Genomic DNA, 13,123 nt, shown 5'->3' on the forward strand with positions numbered 1-13,123 from the left:
CAATTCAAAACCATTGCTGTAAAAACCCTTTAGGCAGCCAGGCTCTTAACACGTTGAGATGTCAAAGAATTTATAACTATGGGTACATGGCAGTTTTATCACTGAGTTGCCCATGACCCTACTTTACACCTTCCTCCCGAATTTACCCTGTGTTTTCTTGCCTTTAATTTGAAGTACAGGTGACATACAATACTACCTTAGTTTCAGGTGTATGACATAGTTATTCAACATTCATATACATTACAAAATGCTCACCATGATAAGTGTAGTCACCATCTGTCACCATACGTTATTACAATGCTATTGACTACACTCCCTATGCTGTACTTTACGTTCCTGTGACTTATTTATTTTGTATCTGGAAATTTGTGCTTTTTAATCCCCTTCACCTATTTTGCCCTTCCCTCCACCCCCTCCCCTCACTAGTTTGTTCTCCATATTTATGAATCTGTTTGTTTTTTTTTTAATTTCATTTATTTATCTGAGAGAGAGAGAGAGAGAGCGAGCAAGCACAAGCTGGGGAAGCGGCAGATGGAGAAGCAGGCTCCCCACTGAGCAGGGAGCCCAATGCGGGGCTTGATCCCAGGACCCTGGGATCATGACTTAAGCCAAAGGCAGAAGCTTAACCGACTGAGCCACCCAGGTGCCCCCCATTTTGTTTTTTTAGATCCCACAGAGAAGTGAAATAATACAGTATTTGTCTTTCTCTGACTTATTTCACTTAATATAATATCGTATAGGTCCATCCATGTTGTCACAAATGTAAGATTTTATTCTTTTTTATGGCTAAGTAATATTCGTGTGTGTGTGTGTGTGTGTGTGTGTGTGTGTGTGTGTGTGTGTATACACCGCATCTTCTTTATTTATTTATCCATCAGTGCACACTTAGGTTGCTGATTCTGTGCTTCTAAATCTCTACCCTGTGCCCCCGTCAAGTGTTTACCCAGTGTCCGAGCTTCTTCATATAGAGGGCCAGGAGGAAGGAGCCAGCAGCTAGTTTGGAAGCCTTCTCCTGGACATAGTCATATTCCTGCAGAGTCATCTCACAGATGAAGCGGGACAAAGTCAGTGTCTTCATGTTGGCACGGAGACACTAAGGGTGGCAAGAAGACTGGCTCAGCAATCAATTCAGAAAAGCAGCACCTAGCAGAAGACCCACTGTACCCACTCTCTCTAGTTATCCCACTTCAGGCCTAAATGGCTCTCTGTCTGAACAATTTACCTCTCTTGCTACTATGACTCACACTAAGGACCCTACCCCCAAAAGCACAGAATCTTTCAGGCAGGGATTCTGAAATCGGCCAGTGGGATTTGCTACCTTTAGAGTTTTTAACCAAATTATCAAGTATCCTTGTGGTACCCTCCCTCACATCCCCTTTCTTTGCAAGTTATCCTTTGAAGAGCCAAAATTCTCTAACTTTGCACCTGGCTCCACCCTAGAAATATTCCATGCTCCAAAAGAATTTCCCTTTTCTTGTTTGAATCTTTTTTAAAAATTATAACCTATAACACACACATAGAGGAAAGTGCACAGGTGTACTTGTAGAATACAATAAATAATTATAAAGTGACCTCCCCTGTAACCAACAGTCAGATGATGGAAGAAAAGTTTACCAGCATTTCCCCCCAACTTCCCACGTGTCCCTTCCTGATCAAAGACTCTTCTTCCCCTCCCTTAGACTGCCTTCACCTCAAAACATAAAGGTACACCAGGAAAGTCTTCAATTCTGTCCCCCCCCAACACTTGATAAAGGTGGTCAGTCTAGGAGGGTGGACTGAAGGAGAAATTCCCCCCCCCCCGCTGCCCCTTTCCCTTTCCCTACCATTCAAGCAGCCACTCTGGGTAGTGGGAGAATGAGGATGTGCCTCCTCCCTCTTACCCTAGCATATCTGCGCAGGAAATGATAGGCGATGGGAATGTTGATATCAAATTTGAGAGTTTGCAGGATGCTGATTTCCATGGTGAGCATCTCATCTCGCTGATAAATATCATCACAGATGTACAGGAAGTCATCCACACAAGGTGGGTAGGACTCCTATGGGTGGAGAGGAGAGATAGTCACAAACAGGCAAAGAGAGCCCACTCCTCTCTGCTTTGGGATAAAAGGCAGTGGGGGAGAGAAGTGAAAGATAGGGGGCAATAACATTTCCCAGCATCAACCTTCAAGGTCACTCTGAGAGCAACCTTCTGGTTGATTTGAGTGGTCCATCTGAAAAACAAAATCAGAGACACAGGAGACATCTGCCCCAAAACTGCACCACTGGAGAGAGAATCGGGCCTTGTGGGGTAGATTCTTACACTATTCGGAGTGGCATAATATGGCACAGGAACCAGTAGCAATGATCTTTTATTTTTTTAAACATTTAATTTATTTATTTGAGAGAGAGAGAGAGCACAAGCAGGGGGGAGTAGTAGAGGGAGAGGGAGAAGCAGACTCCCTGCTGAGCAGGGAGCCCGACGTGGAACTCGATCCCAAAACCTTAGGATCATGACCTGAGCCGAAGGCAGATGCTTAACCGACTGAGCCACCCCGGTGCCCCATGATCTCTCTTTTAATGAGTGAAAGCCTAGAATGAGAAATCTAAGACCTGCTCTGGGGGAAGGGAGGAAAGAAGACCACAGAAAGTAGAGCTAGAGATGGAAAATAAGCTGGCACGTTGTCTCCCAGTCTAAGAAATGAACAGGGATGTTCGGGAGGGGGCCCTACTGGGGTAGCAGGCAGTGAGAGACAGGCAGACTGGCACAGAGAGAGCCCAAGCAGAGACTGAGGACTGCAGAGAGTGGGAGGATATGCTCAGGGGCTAGACAGAGGAGATCCAGACCCGGCCAAGGGTGAGAAGGACCCCTAACCAGGAAGCACCTTAACATGTCCTGCCCTCTGCAGGGTGAACCTTGGTTTTGGGGAGAGGACTAGGAAGCAGGAAGACCCCAAATCTTTTACCCAGCTGCATCTAACTGCCCACCCCAGCGTTCTTCCCACACCTTTCTCTTTCTATTTTGAGATCTCAGACTAGACCAACCCTCCAGTTTTGCAGACAAGGAAATTGAGGCACAGAAAGAGGAAGCAAATTACTCAAGCTCACACAGCAACCTAGCAGCAATACCAGGCCAAGAAACTCTCCCCTCCTTTGCCCTGCTCACCAGTGGTTCCTTCCTTTCTTCTCTCCTCAGACCATCTCCACATCTCCCCTTGCAAAAGTCTTTCTGTACTTCTCAATCCTGTGAGGGAAAGACACCCCTTCTCCAAAAGACATAGTGGGGGCCCTTCATCCTGGTAACCAGAACAGGGTTCTGGTACTCTTGGTTCCCAGACTTGCTAAGAAGTGCCTCTTTGTACTCTGCTCCTCATTCTGCTGTTGGCCAGGGACCCCCAGCTTCTTTTTCACCCTCCTGAGGCTGAGGCATGCAGGACTTAGGACCTTGTGCTAAGCCACAAGGATAGCCCCAGGTAGGAGGAGGAAAGAGGAGGGAGAGGAGGGAGGGGCGGAGGGACGGAGAGCAAAGAATGAACTAGGGAGCGCCTGATCAGGGAAGGAAACGAGCCAGAGAGGGAAGCAGCAAAGGAGGGAGCAAGGGGGAGAATGAGAGAAGAGGAAGGGAGAAAGGGAAGGAGGAGGCAAAAGAGGAAGGAAGGGACAGAGGGAGGAGGGAGGAAGTGAGTCAGGGAAGGTGTAGGAGGAAGAGAGAGAGAGAGAGAGAAAGAGGATAGAAATGAGCGAGTGATAGTGGGTGGGAGGAAATGAACACTGGAGAGGAGAGGCAGTAATCAAGAGGGGGAGTTTGGAGGGAGCAGACCGTGAGCGGGGAGCAAGCGAACCAGGGAGCAAGTGAGTAGGGAAGGAAGTGAACCAGAGAGGGAAATAGTGAGGAAAGGAGCCAGGGTGGGAGGGGGAAGAGAGAGAAGACGCAAGGGAAAAAGGAGATGAGAGAAAGAAGGTGGAAGGTGGCTAGAATTAAGAGGGAGTCATAGTGCCAGGGCGCCAGGAAGCAAGAGTGGGAGGTAGAGAGGGAAGGAGCACATGAAGAAGGGAGACAAGGAATGAAGAGAAAAGGGAGGGGGGAGGGGATGGAAGAGGGAGGGAGTGCAGCATGAAAGGAATGAGGTGGGGAGTGAGGAGAGGTGGGACAGAGGGAAGAGGGCAAAGAGAGGGAAGAAAGGAGTAAGGGAGGGAGGGAAGCTGGGAGGGAAGAGGATGGAATGGGACAGAGGGTGGGAGGGAGAAGGCGGCAGGAAAGGAGACACAGAAGGAGGGATGGACAGAATAAGGGTGGGGGGAGGGGAGAAAGGGAACCAGGGAGGGAGGGAGGGAAAGAGTGACACAGGGAGGAAACCCAGTTTGTAGTGAATGAGCGCACCAGGCAAGGATGGAAGAATGGAGGGAGGGAGGAGGGAGGGACTGAGGGAAGGCTGGCAAAAGGAAGGGAGTCAGGGAGCAAGGGGAAAGTGAAGCAAGGAGGGACGTGAAGCAAGAGCTGCAAGAAAGGGAGGCAAGTAAGAAGCAAGAGAGGGAGGACTGGAATGGGGGAGGGAGGTAAGGATCTAGGGAGGGAGGGAGGGAGGGAGGCAGGAGGGAGGGAGGCAAGAAGCAAGCTAAGGATAAAGCTGCGGAAGGAGCAAGTGAGGGAGCACAGAAACAAACTCACAGTTCTAGAGCTCTTTGAATTCAGTACAAGTTGCTACCTCTCTGCTTCTAAACCCTAAGGTTTCACACAAGTAGCCTATCATGGAAAAAATCACAGTTGAACAAGATCATTTAGCATCTGAGGGAGAGAAAAGAATCAGAGAAATTAGATGGCTTCCGGTTGGGAAGAAAGGCCAGCAGGGCGCCTGGGTGGCTCAGTCATTTAAGCGTCCAACTCTTGATTTCAGCTCAGGTCATGATCTCAGGGTCCGGGGATCGAGCCCCGCTCAGCAGGGACACTGCTTCGGGATTCTTGCTCTCCCTCCCTCCATGCTCTCTCTCTCTCTAAGGTGAATGGATAATTTCTTCAAAAAAAAGAAAGGAAGAAAGGCCAGCGACTTGCTTTTACAATGCTACTTCAAAAATAACTATTTCACCTGGACTCACTACCATCCGTACCAGGCCATGTTTTCTTAAATGTCTCCAGCACCCAGGTTTGGAATTGCCTTCTTATCCATGCAGTTCAAGATCCCACTAGGTAGAGATGAAGTGGGTGGAAGAAGAAAAGAGTGCGGGGTAGATGGAGAATTATGGATCAGAAGGAAGACTTACAAAGAACAATGTATTTAACTAGGCATATGCCCACATACACCTATCTTCAAAGAAGAAATGAAAGAACCCTGTGGATGCCAGGAAACAAATATACCACCACTGCCACCCAACACCAGTGTCCCTGCTAGGAAAGACCGACCAAAAACAGGTAGGAAATATTACTTGTGTGTGTATGTATGTAATTATACATGCACACGCACACACACACAGTTGCACATACATGCAAATGTAAGTGCATGTATATGTGCGTGTGTATATACGTGTAGATGATACATACACATATACATACATATATGCACATATAGGCATACAAATACATATATATCAGACTTGGGTAGAAACTTGATTAATTTTCTCCAGGCTCTCTGAACTCAGGCTCACCTCAAATTTTGCTGCAATCAGAAATGCAGTGGAACCAAGGAGTTGTAGCTTGTCCCTCTTGCATACTACCTCCATAAGGTAATGATCCACCAGTTTCACTGCCAAGTACAGGGTCTCGTGACTCATCTCAAAGGTCATCTGGAGGAATACACAAACACGAATGTATCATATTTTCCCACCCCAAGGCCACATCCAGTAGATCTAACTACATGGTCTGTGGCATTGAGGACAGTGGAACTACCAGACCTGGCCCACTGAGACTCAGCTATGAATGTGGGAACTGCTTCAGCTGGGTGCCTAGATCTAGATCTCCTGTGCCTTTGAGGACCCTGGCATTATCCATCCCTACATATTTAGGTAAATGACCAGTCTTATAAATCAGAGAGAGATGAGGCGCCTGGGTGGCTCAGTCGGTTGGGCGTCTGCTTTCGGCTCAGGTCATGATCCCAGCATCCTGGGATGGAGCCCCGTTTTGGGCTCCTTGCCCAGCGGGGAGTCTGCTTCTCCCTCTCTCCTGCCCGTGCGCTCTCTCTCTCTCTCTCAAATAGTCTTTTTAAAAGGTCAGAGAGAGATGCTCTGCCTTCTCTATGAGCACCTTGAGTAAACACACCCTCTCCCCTTGATCTCCAGGACTTAGATTCTTGCTTTCCCCATTTGCTACTACATTATACAGTGAACCCCCCCAAAGAGATCATGTTCCTTTACCTCTAAAATACAGAGACCCGTTTATTAGTATATTCATTCATTAGTGTCTCTTCCCAATTAGATATGCTATTAGAATATATGGATTGGAAGAAAGTACCAATTAGCACCATTTGGAAGTGAGCTGAGGGACTGGAGAAGCCAGAATGAGATTAAAGCATTAGTAGCATAATCCTCTTTCCCTTTGCTTCTCTTACCTATCCTTGCCTTGCCTTCACCAACTCCAAGAAACCATCTCCTATAACTCTAGACCCAGTGTTAATTCTGGCCCATATGGCATCTTTATGCAAATTAGGGGGGAAAAGTGACGTCTTCGGGTGAATGCAGCCCTGCAGGCACACATCTTATCAAGTAAACAATACCTTTATATGAATTAGCAAAAGGTACCCCTGCCTCAAGGCAGAGCAGCTCCACAGCCAGAATGTAGAGCTTGACAAACAGTATGAGCTGGATTCCATCGCCCACTTTTGTCTTGCCTAGGAACCTTGTGTAGGCACAATCTGCACTACACACAGGCGTCCTACCCAAACCTCAGTGATGCTTCTTCCTCTCTACCCCTTAAATTCTTAGATTCAAGAACAATAAAATCTACACTAATCCAACACCTCAACCAATGCAGGAATCTTCTCTTTAATGTCTCCACCAAATAATTGTTCAGTTCCTGCTATAGAACTCCAAATACAGCCTGATCTCTCTTTGAATGGTTTTAATGGAAAATTTTTCCTTATACTGAGTAGAAATCGCCTTCCTGGTAAAATTCGCTTACTTCATTGGGCCTCCTTTTATGTAGGCTCCTCTTATTGACCAAAGCCTAGATGTCCAAAAAGTAGGCCAATAAGCAGCACTGGAGAAATGGCTGATTATCAGAAAATGGTTGAATACATCAGTCAGCAATAGATGTATTAAATTTTTGAATAACAGAAATACCAAGAAGCCGTTCTTACTGTTCCTGGGATATGGCCTTGGATTTTCTCAGCAATCCATCCTTATCAGTTTCCTATTGCAATGTAATAAATTACCACACAGTTAGTGGCTTAAAACACCACAAATTCATTATCACAGATCTCGAAGTCAAAAGTGCAAAATGGGACTCACTGGGCTAAAAAAAAAAAAAAAATCAAGGTGTTAACAGGGCTGTGTTTCTTTCTAGAGGTTCTAGCAGAAAACCCGTCTTCTAACTTCTACAAGCTGCCCACATTCCTTGGTTTGTGGTCCCTTCCATCCTCAAGGCCAGCAATGGCCAGCAGAGTCTTTCTCACACTGCATTACTCTCTCCCTCCCTCTTCCACATTTAAGAACCCTTGTGATTACACTGGGTCCACTTGGATAATCCAGGATAGTCACTGTATCTTAAATTTGGCTGACTGCAATCTTAATTCCATATTCTATTTTAATTTCCCTTTGACACGTGAAGTAACTTATTCATAGGTTCCGGGAATTAGGATGTGAACATTTTATTCTGCCTACCACAGAGGAATGTCGTAAGAAAGAGGTGGAGAGAGTTCATGCAGATGAATGACTACCACCATAAGTATCAAGAAACTGAGGTCAAATAATTACCAAAAAAAAGACAGTAAGAATGGAACGTAGCAGTTCTCTGAGGATGACACCTCTATGAGTAAATGACAAAGCCAATGCTTGCATAGCTTCTTTCCAGTACATCTCATAGGCACTTGGCCACCCATGTAACATGTTGTTAAGAAATGGTTAACATCTAACGTGTGGGTAATATCTGAATGAATGGTTGAAATTCGGAGTCAATAAATATTTGAATCAGCAGCAGGGTCAGTGATAGCAATCTTCCTTCCTTGAATGTAAGACAGTACTCTTCTAACATAATTCTACCACTTGGGACTACAGAGAGCAAGTCTAATTGTTCTCGTGACAGCCCTTCAGCTACTGAAGACAGTTACCATGTCTCCTACAAATTTCCATTCTAGACCAAATAACTTGACTTCCTGTAACTATTATTCACATGATACAGTTTTCTGTCCCCTCAGCATCAGGCTCCACATAAGGAGCCTGACTTTGTGCCAGTTAGAGAAAAGTGGCAGTGCTCTAGATAATTCAAGCAGCTACAACAAACAAAGAAGCCTTTCAGCACTGTAGCAAGAGTCTCTCCCTCACAACTGCCCTTGGCCAGCACACCCTTCTAATTCTTCATAAATGATTATGCTCCTTAACTGGGGATGGGTAAGAAGGAACAAAAGGGAAGTAATAAATAAATAAATAACTATAGAAATTATAAAGACTACTCTCAGTCTCAAAGGAGGAAATAAATTTGACAAAATTTATCTCAAATTCCAAAACTCAAAGACCATCTTCTGCAAAGATGAATAAATGGGAGAAAATTACCCATTTATATGAAAAATAACAAGTAATTTTTCAAGGAGAAATGTCCTGACAAACCAGAGCCAAGTGTCTACTTATGAAAGCTTTTCACTTCAAAGAACTGAAATAAACTTAAAAAGTATACTCTCAAGAGCTGAGAGAACACTGAATCTATGAAAAGAGAACACTCTGAGATCCAGAAAGACTGGTTTCTGATGAAAAAGCAATTACTTAATTAAAAAATGTAATAGGGGAAGTGAATAGTACATTCAGTTATGACAAAAATCAAATAAATGATTTCAAAGGCTGCTTTAAGAAATTCTCCCAGAACTGAGAGGTAAGAGAGAGCTGAAGATAATGAATGAAAACCTGAGACACAAAAACAAATTCTGGAGATACACATACATACACATACATACACATACATACACACACACACACACACACACACACACACACTCAAAATGAGATAAGAGGCCAAAGAGAGATAATGATAAAAATTTCAGACTAAAAGAACTCACAATATACTGGACAAAATTAAGGAAAACATATCTACATCTAGAAATGTCAAAAATAATTATTTGTAGGGAAGGTAATAAACAATAATAATATGGATCTAAAAGTCTCAGTTATCTTGACTAAAAATAGAAGGAGAAATAAACTAAAAGTGTGCGAATTATCTCATCATACTCCAGAGGCAATTAATAGATCAGGTTCACTAGAGAGGCTGATTAAATAATGGGCTATATCCATCTAATAGAATATTATGCAACACTTTAAAAGAATAAGGTAGATCTATAATTATATGGAAAGATTACTAAGACATTCTTAAAGGAGCAAGATGCAGAGCAATGTGTACAGCATGACCTATTCATATAACAAAAATATCATAAAACCCACACTCATTAAAAAGCTGCATTTTTATGTGTAAATATGCCTATATGTGTGTACATTCATGCATTACTCATAAAATTTAAGATTTTTTAAAATTTTATTTTATTATGTTATGTTAGTCACCATACAATACATCATTTGTTCTTGATGTGGTGATCCATGATTCGTTGTTTTCGTATAACACCCACAGCTCCATGCAGTATGTGCCCTCCTTAATACCCATCACCAGGCTAACCCATCCCTCCACCCACCCACCCAAAACCCTCAGTTTATTTCTCGGATTTTTAAAGAAAGGATAGTCAAAACTTAATAAAAGTGATAACATACACATAAAAGGATCTGGAAGGATACACACTAAATTATTTATAGTTGTTACCTCTGAGGGATAAGAAGAAAACAGTTGATTTTATTCATATACATATACACAAATATATATGAATACATACACACCTTATAAATATATATTAATTGATAGTTTAAAAAATTGTATGGGGCAGAGGATTTAAGGTGAGATGGAGGGAGTGAAGAAATGCCAGGAGAAATAAACTAAACAATGATTGTGGATGGTTACCACACTGCTCTTAGACTTTGATAAGTTAAGCAGAAAAATAAATTAGCATATAAATTATATAATTATTAAGTCAAAATTAATTGATATAATGATCTTTGTATTCTAGAGAATACCTGTTTTCTACAAACATCAGTGAATCATTTATAAAAACCCATTATATCTGAAGCGATGAAGAAAATCTCATTAACTTAAGAAAAACAAAAATTATCATGCAGGTCACATTCTCAACACACAGTACAATAAATCTAGAAATTGGCAATAAAAGGATAAACCAAACTAAAGAAAAGAAAAGCATCTGAAAAAAATGGTAAGCACTATTCTTAAAGAAAAAACAAAACCTAGGTCAATAAGGAAATAAAATTTGCAATCACAGATTATTGAGGAAAAAAACAAGATAGCTACAACACTATCTTTCAAAATTAATGGGATGTAATCAGAACTGTTACTTAGAAGAAAATGTATACCTTTAAAGCTTTTATTATGAAGTCAGAAATAATTAAAATAGACTAAGCATGCATTTTAAGCAGCTAGGGAAGACAACAGAATAAACCTTAATAAACTGAGTAAGATAACAAATATTAAAGCAGATGTCAATAATTTTTTTAAAAAAGAAAAACTATATAAATGTATCCATGAGCTGGTTCTTTGACCAGAAAACTGAATGAAACTCTTGCAAGGAACACTGAAGACAGCATGCACATGTATGCACACACATGAAAGCAAGCTAACACATCACACGCATTTTAAATGAAAAAATAAATAATTACAAAGAATTATAAAAGAATACCATGTATAGTCTATGACAGTAACTGTGAAAAACCTACAAAATGAATGAATTTTAAATACGATATAAACCACAAAAATGACTCAAGAAGAATAATAAATCCTTGGTAGGTCAATAATCATCAATGTTATTAGAGTTATCAAAGAATGACACACATAAATGGCACCATGCATCAATATGTTCATGGGCCAGTTCACCAAGGAAAATAATTCCTGTGTTAAACTTAGTACTATAGGAAAATTTTTCTAGTTATGTTAGGCTAGAACAGTCCTAGTACCACAACTTAATAAAGACAGCACCAAAAACTTACAAAGGAATCTTATTTGTGAATATAGAAGCAGAAATTCTAAATAAAGTATAAGCAATCAAATCCAAGAGTAAATTAAATAAACCAAGACTAAGTTCAGCAAAGTAGATGAATACAAAATAAGTACAGAGTATGGTGACTAACATAGCCTAATAAAATTAAAAAAAGTAAGTAGAGAAAACTTATTGATTGCTTTCTCAATATATGAATAAATTTAAGAATTAAAGAAAAAAGGATAATAATTCATAACATTAAAAAAAAATTCCTCAATACCCAAGAAAAACCTTTCAAGTCAGCGAGCCCAATATGAAGAGAATCTTTTAAAACTTAAAATTACAAAAGAAGATCTGTGAATTCTCCCTGAATTAATCCCAACAGGTTATTTTTGAAAAGTTGACAAAACTATTCTACCGCTCACCTGGAAGAACTACTGTGTGAGAACCATGAATATTTTGGAAAATAAGTAAAGAGGCAATAAATGTGTTACAAACCATAATAAAAACAGCATACTACTGATATTAGAATAGACAAATGTACTAAAGAACAGAATTGGAAAGACCATAAACAAACCCAAGTATATGTGATTAAAGATTAAGAGGGACAAACTTCCAGTTATAAAACAAGTCACACAGGTAAGAAGTATAGCATAGGGAATACAGTCAATAATATTGTAATAATGCTGTATGGCAACAGATGGTAACTACACTTATTGTGGTGAGCATGGAATAATGTACAGAACTGCTGAATCACTATGTTGTACATCTGAAACTAATATAACACTGTATGCCATCTATACTACAATAATAAAACACTATGTCAATTCAAACCAGTGGGCAATGAAAACCAATAAATGGTATTAGAATAACTGGATAATCACTGGGGTAAGGTGTATAGGTGCTGACACCAAAATCAAAATAAATTCCAGACAAAGATTTAAAAATGTGAACATGAAACTATAAAGGTTCTAGAAAAAATTCAGAGAAATATTTAAATTATGACTGGATAAGACTTTTCTAAACAAGAAACAAATCTTAAAACCATAAAGAGAAAAACGGATGGACCTAACTACTTAAAATGCCAATGCTACTGTACATCAACTTAAAAAAACACATTAAAATTTTTCATTTATCAGATGGCAAAAAATATAACACTCTATTTTGCTAAGATTATGAGAAAATCACTTTTCTTCAGTATAAATACAATGGGCATGATATTTCAGAATAGTGCCTGTATGTACAAAAATTCTAAATGTGCACTGCGCTTTGGTCTAATACTTCTATTCCTAGTAATTTAATACAGAAAAACAATAGTACAGTCATGAACAATGGAAGCACATGCATGTTCCCTATACGGTTATTTCTAAGAGCAAAATTCAGAAATAACTTAAATGTCCATTAATAGGGGGTTGGATAAATAATGACAGCTGAAGAACAGAATACTATGTAGTCAACATAAATGATACAGAAATATATCAATTTCACTGGAAAGATGTCACAATTACATGAACATTGTTACAAAAGAAAAAAAGCAAGTCACAAAACACTATAAAGAGGATATAACTAATCTCCAATGTGTATGTTCCCAGCAGATTTTCAAAATACACAGCAAACAATGACAAGGCTGAAAAAATATAGAAATTCACAATTATAATTGAAAATTTCAGTACTCTCCTCAGCAACAGAATTAGTACACAGAAAAACAGCAAGGATAATGAAGAAACTGACAACATTAACCAACTGGATCCAACGGACATTTATCGAACACTCCATCCAACAGCAAGAGAATACACATTTTCTCGAGTGCACTTGGAACATTCAATAAGACAGACCATGTCTGGGTATTAACCCTTTAAATTTTTAAAGAATTACAATAATACATAGTGTTTTCTTTGACCACAATGGAATTAAACTAGCAACTG

The 13,123-nt window shown here is 40.6% G+C and overlaps 1 protein-coding gene across 11 annotated transcripts in view; it reads right to left on the reverse strand.

The window, feature by feature from the left end:
* The window catches only part of CCNB3 (cyclin B3), a 63,316-nt gene that overhangs the window by 3,416 nt on the left and 46,777 nt on the right, over positions 1-13,123 (reverse strand). For 8 of the 11 annotated variants that reach the window (XM_025857797.2, XM_073901805.1, XM_073901806.1 and 5 more), the window contains 3 exons: positions 5,617-5,754; positions 1,881-2,036; positions 944-1,093 (listed from right to left, as the gene is read on the reverse strand). The exons of 1 other annotated variant lie outside the window; for it this stretch is intronic. In XM_025857797.2, the coding sequence (XP_025713582.1) occupies positions 944-1,093; positions 1,881-2,036; positions 5,617-5,754 (444 nt within the window). The remainder of the gene's footprint in view (positions 1-943; positions 1,094-1,880; positions 2,037-5,616; positions 5,755-13,123) is intronic. 2 more of the 11 variants (XM_073901812.1, XM_073901811.1) reach the window with 2 other exon arrangements.

This window comes from Callorhinus ursinus, unplaced genomic scaffold (genome assembly GCF_003265705.2).
Source record: "Callorhinus ursinus isolate GAN/ISIS: 27379988/994484 unplaced genomic scaffold, GSC_fseal_2.0 scaffold16, whole genome shotgun sequence".
NCBI classification, from domain to species: Eukaryota; Metazoa; Chordata; class Mammalia; order Carnivora; family Otariidae; genus Callorhinus; species Callorhinus ursinus.